We start from the raw sequence: 10,103 nt of genomic DNA, 5'->3' as shown, positions 1-10,103 counted from the left end.
ATTGTATAAACCCTCCTGTCCTGTGGTTGACTTTGTACCCAGACAATGTATTGTGTTTTTGTCATATTTGCATTGTATCTGTTTGTTTCTGAATTTAAGATAATACACGTGTAAGGTTGTTGCCCAGAATGTTTATGCCCTGCTCCTCTCGTGGTGTATTCTAGCTCCGGTCTCGAAAGAGGACCCCGGCTCGAAGCTAGTGTTCTTAGGACGAGGAGTCGACCTACAAACACCTGGCATAACAATATATATATATATATATATATATATATATATATATATATATATATATATATATATATATATATATATATATGGATAGATATAGATATAAATAGATAGACAGATAGATATGGATAGATAGATAGTTACAACCTTGGTGGTTTCGTTGATACGTACAAAACGACCCGCAGACGGGCCATGAAGTTAATCAAAGGCATGAATGCTTCAGGATTTTACTGTTTCTAGGCACAGCTGAGGTACACTTGCGAAACACATGACCTTTCCCACGCAATCACTGTCCTTTATTCACAATTACTCGTTCACTGGCTGACAACTCTCACTTACTGATTCTATGTCTGATTTCATCCCTCACAGATTACTCTCACTGTCTGCCTCACTAACCCTGTCACTAATTCACTGACTGCTATCACTCACTGGCTCACCGACTAAACTGAACTGAACTGGGGTGCGGGACGGCTAAGTCGTGTTTACATCATAGTAATAGTAAGTGAATGGGCAGACCTGGCAGAACTTCCTCTCCGCTACAGTATCTAGTACCCACAGAAACAATATTCTATCAAGTCATACATTGTCTGCAAACACTCCACCTACCATTACAGCCCAGAACATTCCAGGACTTAGGAAAGACCTTACATTTATTTCAGGCAATAATACATGCAAATGAACAATGCACAATGACAATAATGACAAAAACTAATTCTCTTGTAAAATGTAAAGAAAACACATGACGAAATCTCCATATTGTTCCTCACAGCTTCAGATATAAACATTAGCCTAATCCCACATTACAACACTTAATCTCTACAATGTTCCTCACATCTCCAGAATTAAAATACCGTCCTCCGTTCTTGAACTGTCCGTCGAGTCGTCCCTGGTAATTGCAGCGTCCTGAGCATTGAGCAAGAGAAGGCTGACTGCCTCCATGCCCTCAGCAAGAAGACCTGGATCGCCAATTTCTCAATGACTCCATTAATCTCCTCGGCCCTCCTTTCATCTCTGGTGTTCAGCAGGTCCTTAGCTTCACTCCAAGTGTGCTTCCCAGGTCCATGATATCTCCACAGGAGATTGGCATGAACAATCTTCATCCTGGTCTTTCTCTTCCCTTTGATCCTGTAGGTCACGTCTGAGGGACGGTCAACCACCATGTATGACCCTTTCCAGGGGCACTGAAGTTTGGGAGAGCCTTTCATCTTCTGGGGGTTGTAGAGCCACACTCGCTCTCCCGTCTGGATGCTGATGTGGCTAACTTTCAGGTCGTACCCCTGCTTCATGGCCTCAGCGGAGAACTTCAGCATCCCTCGGACTTGACAGTACACTTCATTCATTCTATTCTCCAAACTTTGGTTAAACTCAGAAGCTTCCATTGGGGGACCTTCCTCTGGGGCCCTTCTGGTTAACAGGTCTACTGGCAGCTGCGATTCACGCCCAAATACTCTGCTACCATCCAGTAGCCTCATCATTTGCAGACCTTTAGGCCATCAGCAAAGCAGGCAGCTTATGATCCCACTCTGTCTGTCCTTCCACACGGTGCTCTTGCCCTAGCATCCAGTTGAATCATTCCACTATTCCAACTGACTGGGGATGCAGTAGTGTAGTCCTGGTCTTCCTTAATGCCCAGCAACTTGCAACACTCGGCAAGGCCTGCAGACTCGAAATTCCTTCCCTGGTACGAGTGGAGCTCATTTGAAATGCCAAAAAAAAAAAAAGCAGAAAAACTGGTTCACCAGCACCCTTTGAACATTAGTGCCCTCCTAGTCTGCAATGGCATAAGTCTCTGGCCACTTGGCAAAACAGTCCATTATCACACAGATGTATCTGGTCCCATCTGTCATGAGAGGCAGAGGTCCCGCAGTGTCCAGTGCGACCCTCTCCACTGAAGCGCCAGACTGATGCAGCTGCCATGGGGCATGCATTTGCTTCTTGGGTCCCTTCTTTGCACAGCAGGCATCAAATGCACAATACCACTCTTCCACATCCTTCTTCATACCAACCAAGTAGAACCTTTGATGCAGGCAATCCAAGGTCTTCTTCACTCCCAGGTGTTTACTGGTTATATTGCTAATCATCTCCTCCAGAACCGATGTCTGCAACTTTTTTGGCAGTACCATCAGCCAGTAGCTGTGACGCCCATCAGGAGTCACCCAGTAACAGTTCTCCATTGTCCAGCTGCGCAGTATCCCTCTGAGCCCAGGAAGTCTTTTATTTGCCCCTGTGTAGAGTACAACTCTCATGTGTGAGAAGGCTCCCCACATACAGCTCTTCTCAATAGGGTGGAGTCAAAGGCTTTTCGTCTCATCAACTCTCCTTCTCTTACTGGCTCCCTTCATCCTCTGTCTCTTCGCCACACTGTTGCATCTTTATCTCTTTTCTATCGCTACTTCAATGGTTGCTGCTTCTCTGAACTGTCTGCTTGCATTCCCCCACCTCTACGATGGGCGCGTACCACCCGTCTAGCAACAAACTGTCATTCCTTTTCTGTCCAACTCTCTAATGCAAAGAGTTAACCTTTACTCCCAGTCCTTCATTTATACAACAGGTCAACTCTGGAACTGTCTCCCTCTGTCTGTATTTCCTACTTCCTATGATCTTCAGTCTTTCAAACGCAGTGTGTCCAGGCATCTCGAAATGAACGGATCTTGAATTTGGCTCTCTTTTGTATTGTTTTTGTTTTTTCTTGGAAGGAACGGTTTGCGGGCCCCTGGACTTTGGTTCCGTCTTTCTTGCATCAAAAAAAAAAAAAAGTCTTGGCAGCAGGCAGGGGCTTACCTAGTGATTTGGGGGCCCGGGGGGCTAGGCTCTTTGCGGGGGAGGAGGGGGGCCCTGCAAAGAACCTAGCCCCCCCTCATTCTCACAACTTATCTAATATTTCAGCCGGGATTCTTGGGATGATAAATATATATATTTCTAAATATTAATAAACAAGCTTATATATTTTTAAGGCTTTGGGCCCCCCCCCCTCAATTGAGGGCCCGGGAGGCAGTTTCAAACAGCTCCCCCCCGCCCCCCCCTCAGGTACGCCACTGGCAGTAGGACTCGCCTCAAAGATTCTCTCCCACGCTGGTTGCACCAAACTTTGGCTGAGGATCACCACAACAGGTTGCTGATCCTGATCCTCCAGCTGCCACTTTCCGATATCAGTTGCAAAGTTTTCTGACTCCACCACCGACCAGCAACATTTCTTCGTGCAACCTTCTTTGTGGCTGCAATGCTGACACTCTAGGGGGCATAGTCTCTGGCTCAAGCTGTCAGCATTTCCATAGATTTGTCCAGGTCCGTGATCAATCGTGTAGTTATGCTGCTCCAGCTTTCCAATCCACTGAGCTAGCTGTCCTTCAGCGTCCTTCAGAGACTTCAGCCACCTCAACACAGCATGGTCAGTATGGATTATGAAGCTTGAACTGTAACAGTAATGGTGAAAGTAGTTGAGGACTCTCATTGTTGCTAGGAGTTCCTTCCAAGTAAAAATTTTCTGCTGCACTGAGCTTCCTGCTGCAGGAAGCCACGACTTTCTCTGTATCATCAACTGTCTGGGAAAGCACACCACCAACCCTGACATCACTGGCATCACGGTCCAAGATGAAAAGTCTGGAGGGATCGGGCTATGTAAGCACCAGTGTACTGCTCAAAGTCTTCTTCAGCTGCTTGAAGGAGTTCTCAGCAGACTCACTCCATGAAAACTTGTGCCCCCTTTTCGTGAGCTGGTGTAGTGGCGCTGCAATGGTAGCAAAGTTCTTCACAAACTGGCAACAGTAGGAGCACAAACCCAAGAAACTCTGCAACTCCCTCACACCAGTTGGCACCAGCCAATCCCTCATAGCAGCTACCTTCCCGGGGTCAGTGTGCACTCCTGACTCATTCACGATGTGGCCCAGATACTGGACTTCCTTCTGGAACAGGCATCGCTTTGGGGAACTAAGCTTAAGGTGCACAGTTTTGAATCGACCGAAGACGTTGGACAGCCTCTCCAATTCTTGCACAATGGTTTTGCCAAAAACAACCACATCATCCAGGTTGATCAGGGATGTCTTCCACTGTAGTCCTCGCGGTACCCTTTCCATTAGACCCATGAAGGTGACTGAAGTGTTACACACTCCAAACGGAATAACCTTAAACTGCCAGGTTCCCTGTCTGTATGAGAAAGCTGCCTTCTCTCTAACTGCAACTGCCATCTTGACTTGGTGGTACCCCAACTTCAGGTCCAGCGTTGAGAACCACTTCAATCCGACCAGGGCATCAAGTGTGTCATCCATCCTTGACAGAGGGTCGGAGTTCTTAACAGTGACGTCACTGAGAGCCAGGTACTCCACACAACACCTCCAGGAACCATCCTTCTTCTTCACTAGCATGATTGCCGATGCCCATGGACTGCTGGATCTTTCAGTTAGGCTCTGTCAGCTTAGATCTTCCATCATCTTCTCCAGTTCCTGGCAGAGGGCTGGAGCTATCCTTCGAGGGCTTGCTTTCTTTGTCAATGATCACCAATGTCGATGTGATGTTCCACCAGGTCAGTGCATCCCAGGTCTCCTGTGGAAACTACATTGACATACTTTACCAAGAGCCTCTCCAGCTGCTCCAAATGTGGCTTCTCCAGACACTGGGCACGCCTGGAAAACAGATCCCGTAAGTGACTAGATAGTTTTTTCTGGTGCTTAACTGTACTCATCTTGCAAGCTCTACTTCGTGGATCCTGATCGACTTCTTGACACAACCCCACAACTGTGCCCTGATGTATCTTCTTAGGACGAAGTGAAAAGTTTACTATGGCAACGGGTACTTCCTCTGCTATAGGGTCAACAAGGTCCTGCCCACCATCACTCCCCGTTTTTTCAAGCCATGGCTCCTGTGCTCCACCAATCCCTGGGAAGTGTGCCGAGTGCTGTTGGCCTTGCAGGGCAGCATCATCTCTGACTCAGGAGGGATAACTGTAGTTTGTCTGGTCGTCACTAGTAGAATGCCATGCCCCATAGCCCCAGTGGAACACTCCTTCCTTCTGGCCAGATTTGCATCGAACAGATGTCAAGCAGGCAGCAGTGGGACACCAAGTAGTCTAAGCCCAGGATGCAAGGGTCCTCGATACCAGCAACATATACGGACAGGGTCTCTTCCTTCCCTCCCAGCTGTATCCTGACATCCACTGGTCCCCTAAGCCTAACACAGTGCCTTGTGTCTCCACACAGCTGCTGCAAAGTCTCTGGAAGCTGCCGATGAGTCACCATATCCAGCTGCACCAGAGTCTTCTTTAACCCGGTATCGATGACAATTTGGCAGGATACTCCTTCAGTCCAACCATCCACCTGATAGCTGGCTGACATAGTTCTCTTGTATGTACCAGGTGATATGTCGGGCATTCTTGGCATAGGCTGGCTGTTTCCCCATTGCACCAGGCATCCCTTGTTTCCAACATGAGGGGCCTGCTCCATCTTCTCTTATTGGGTCGTCTACAGTATTTACAGTCCTTTTTCAGTGTCCCTGTTGTCCACAAGCCCAACACTGTGCTGTCTTCCTGATTCTGTTTTTTTTTTTTTTTTTTTTTTAATCTCTTTCTCTTGTAGCAGTCTTTCTTTTGGTGCCCGGTCTTATCACAGTAGAAGCACTCCCCATTGAACGTACCCATGCTTTTCACTGAGCCCTTACGTGCCTTGAAGCCAGCTCTGAACCAGTGTGGAAGCTTGAATGGCTGGACTTTTAGTAGGACTCAAAATCATGGGCGCCGGCTAAGGCTTCCTGCAGGTTTACTGGTTTGGACTGCTTCACCAGAACCTTCAGCTGGGGATGTCCAAGGCATTGATGAAATGGTCCTGAAACAGAACCATCAGGAAGTCAGAACTACCTCCTGGGTAAGCTTCATGAGACAAATTCCCTAGGTCTTGAGTCAGTTCTTGTGGAGGCTCCCCTCATGTGGATGCGAGTCTGCAACCAGGACCTGAAGACCTCCCCCTGGTGTTTCATTCCACACCTCTGCTCCAAGGTCTATGCTAGCTTGCTGTAGTCACCCCGACTTTTTTTCGTCCAGCTGCTTAAGGACCTCCACACAGAACCCTTAAGGCTGGTCGCCAGCACACTGCTAGTCGTCCCACCCATTCTGATTCGTCAAGAGCTCCAACTGGGCATTATAAGCCTCCCAAGACACCCTGCCATAAAAATTCTGAGACTTTCTCTTCACTGCCATATTCATAACGCCTTGCATGACCCTATTTTGACTCACAGGTCACAAGGAGATGGGATTCTGCATCTCACTACTCCCTTCCACACACACCTGTCACTGGCACCTAAGGGGTGTGCTGGGTGCTGACCCAACCAAATACTGTATTGTTCAAGGAGTATGACCCTATTACTCACTACTTGTATTTCACTTCTCACTTTATCCTCCACTATACAGGAAACCTTTTCCCCCTTATCTCTTACCTGATTGCTTATTCTTCCTACCTTGCTGTGTATTTCACTTCTCAGTTTATCCTCCACTATACAGGAAACCTTTTCCCTCACTTCCTTTACCTGGCCACTTATTCTCTACCTCGCTGTGTATAGCATTTCTCACCTTATCCTCCACCATACAGGAAACCTCAACCCTCACTTCTCTTACCTGGTCATTTATTCTCTCTACCTTGTTGAATACCGCCTCTTGTTGCTTCATTTTCCTGGTCACATCCCGCAGCTCCCCATACCACGTCTCACGATCCTCCTGAAACTCCTTATTCCAAGCTCGGCCTCTCATCAAATTCCTCTCGTAGCTGGTGAAGCTACATGGGAAAATATCCCACATCGCCAGATATAACATAAGCCAAATCCAACATCGCAACACCTAATTTCTACAATGTTCCTCACATCTCCAGATTTTAAGCACTTACCTAATCCTACCGACAAAACAATATATATATATATATATATATATATATATATATATATATATATATATATATATATATATATATATCAGCAGCAGCAGCAGCCATTACAGGTCCACTGCTGAACAAAGCCCCCCCCCCTCCCCAACCTTCTCCATGAATTCCTTGACTGAGCCAATCTCCGCCATGTTTTACCTGCACATTTCTCTGTCTCATCTCTCCACCTCCTGTCCGGCCTTGTTCTACTACGCCCACACTCTCTTGGTGTCCAGTCAGTCAGCCTCTTGCTCCATCGACTATTCCATACTCTTGCTACATGGCCTGCCCACCTCCATTTCTGCTCTTTTATAACTTCTGTAATGTTTTTGACTTTAGTCTGCTCTCTCACCCAAGTTGATATTTTCCTGTCTCTTAAAGATATTCCCAACATTGACCTTTTCAATGCTCACTGATAATGGATTAGTTTATTATCCATCGATCTTGTTAGTTTCCAGGTCTCACAACAGTACGTCATAGGTGGAATTATACATTCGTTTTATAAATATTGGCAAGCTATTCATAATGTCTCAATGTTTACCAAAAGCTTTCGATCCAATTGTAATGCGTCTTTTTATTTCGCTATCATGGTCTTTCATTGATTTTAGTACAGTAATTGCCCCAGGTAACTGTACTTCTCGACTTCTTCAAGAATTTCTTCGCTAATTCTGGTGACGCTCTTAGGTGTATGTGGATTAAACATTAGTTTTACTCCAGTTCATCTTTAGCCCTACTTTGCGGCTTTCTCTGTTCAGGCCATTTAACATTACTCGTAATGTCTCTATTGTTCCTGAGATTAGGACTGTGTCATCTGCAAATCTTAAATGGTTTAGCTTTTCTCCATCTATGTTTACTCCATTGTTCTCCCAGTCTAGCTTTCTGAAAATACTTTCGAGGCAAGCTGTAAATAATTTTGATGAAACTACATCTACCTGACGCACGCCCTTCTCAACCTTAATTTTTTCCTAGTTTTCGTGAAATTTAAATGTAGCAGTTCCCTCTTTATAAATGTTTTCGAGCAACTTTACAATGTTCTCATTTACTCCTTGTTTTCGCAAAGAATTTATAATCCTGTGTGCTCCACTAAGCCAAAAGCCTTTTCATAATCAACAAAACCTAAGCACAGTGGTTTATTATATTCTACACTTTTCTCAATTAGGCGATTCATTGTGTGTAGATGATCAGTAGTCGAATACCCGTTTCGGAATACTGCCTCTTCACGAGACTGGTTTTCTTCCAGATTTGTTGTTATTCAGTTCGCAAGGACTATAGTGAAGAGTTTGTAAATGACTGAAAATAAGCTAATGGGTCAATAGTTACTACGATCTTCTGAGTCACCTTTTTTGTACAGTAAAATAACTATTGCATTGCACCATGTTTTGGGAATTTTCTTCTTTTTTATACATTGAGTAAATAAGTGGGAAAGCCTGTTTTGTACTTCCACTCCTGCATCCAACAGTAAATCTTCTATTATTTCACCTTCTCCCGCAACGTTTCCTCTTTTCATATATTTAAGGGAAATGCTTACTTCGTTTGGTGTTACCTCAGGTTATTTCAGTTGTGTCAACTGAAGAGTTAGCTATTGGTACTGAAATACCAGCGCGGCGGGGTGAGCCCGACACCACCACCCCACGAGGAGAGAGTGAGGGGGTGAAACCCATCCAACAAGGAGACGACGGAGGGGCTGATTTACCGGGGACAATGTCTAGGCAACAACGGCGCATATCCCTCGCGACCGGCGCCCCTCTTCCGCGCAACCAGACCACTCGGCAGTGCACAGAAAATGTACACTACTCTACAGCAGAGGGAATGCTCGCCAGTATCGGGGTGGGACTTGCAGTGGCAAGCTCCCAAGCACACCCTCGGACGCCGAGTCCTCTGGATCGGCTCTACATTTGACTGAGGACTCAGGAGGAGCCTCTAGGGTTGCTATTCCCCTGCCGAGACTGAAGGAGGGCACGCTCCGTCGAAGCTGTGGCGAAATCCGAGAGTACATCCGACCTCTTCCTCCCAACGTTACAGGCACAAGACTTTCCCATACGGAAGGAGGGCACGCTCCGCTCCATCGGAGCTGTGGCATAAGCCGCGAGAGTTCGTCTGACCTTGTCCTCCTGATGTCCCTGGGACAGGTAACTCCGACCCAGTGATATGAGGGCACGCTCCGTCGGAGCCGTGGCGAAAGCCGAGAGAGTACGTCCGACCTCTTCCTCCCGACATCTCCAGGGCAGGAGGCCCTAGTCCTATGACAGGAGTGCCTCTGCACCCCTGATCCACGTAGGAGCACAGGCAGTGCCCGACGGGGTTGCCGGGCGACAGGAGTCACCTCTGCCTCGACCCACCACCCTGGGGCTAGAGCAAGGTGCCACTCTTTCCAGTTCTCTCCTTGGAAGGCTGGAGTCTCTCCCCTTACAGGCTCCTCACCTGAGTCCGGGCCAGACGAGGCATCCCCGAGGCCCAGGATCCAGTCCCTCCAGCCCAGGCCACCTCAGGCACTGACGGGCTCTGCCAAGACCAGAGGCCGCAGCCCTACCCTGTTGGCCTCCCCCTGCAGCAGAGGCCGCAGCCCTCAGAGCCAGCGGGCCTCCCCAGGTGCTTGCCATGGCCGAAGAGCCTCCCCTGACGCGAGTGGTTGCAGTTCTTCCCTGACGGCCATCCCGGACCAGAGTGCAGGCAACCCCACCCCGGCAGCACCCTCCTCCCAGCTGACCCTCAGCCCGGGCCTCCACCAGGCTCTCCCCCGGGCCCCAAAGACGACCAAGGGCCAACAGCGTATAGCCCGACTCCTGGCCCTCTTCAGTCCCAGTCCTGAGAGCCCTGCCTCCTGCAGGACCGAAGCGGCGAGAAAGCCGCCCCATACCTCCCGGACTAGTGGCAACCTCCCGGGCCCCACCGTCCTGCGCAGCTTCCCGGACGGCTCGCCTCCCACGCCTGGCCACCACCTGGAGCTCCCCGCATACGTCCTCTTCCTTGAGGGCCGTG

At 48.1% G+C, this 10,103-nt stretch overlaps 1 protein-coding gene across 1 annotated transcript; it reads right to left on the bottom strand.

The window, feature by feature from the left end:
• Positions 1–1,994: 1,994 nt before the first annotated feature.
• On the bottom strand, positions 1,995–3,808 carry LOC145403732 (uncharacterized). Its single transcript, XM_080275412.1, has 2 exons — positions 3,316–3,808; positions 1,995–2,452 (listed from the first exon to the last, which is right to left on the bottom strand). The coding sequence occupies exons 1-2, from the start codon at positions 3,806–3,808 to the stop codon at positions 1,995–1,997; spliced, it is 951 nt and encodes a 316-aa protein (XP_080131538.1).
• Between the last annotated feature and the right edge of the window lie 6,295 nt (positions 3,809–10,103).

The sequence above is a fragment of the Coenobita brevimanus genome, chromosome 61 (genome assembly GCF_032717465.1).
Source record: "Coenobita brevimanus isolate Jiangsu-jjx chromosome 61, ASM3271746v2, whole genome shotgun sequence".
In the NCBI taxonomy this organism is placed as follows: Eukaryota; Metazoa; Arthropoda; class Malacostraca; order Decapoda; family Coenobitidae; genus Coenobita; species Coenobita brevimanus.
Note: the sequence above shows the minus strand (reverse complement) of the source record. Positions and strands in the feature narration are given on the sequence as shown.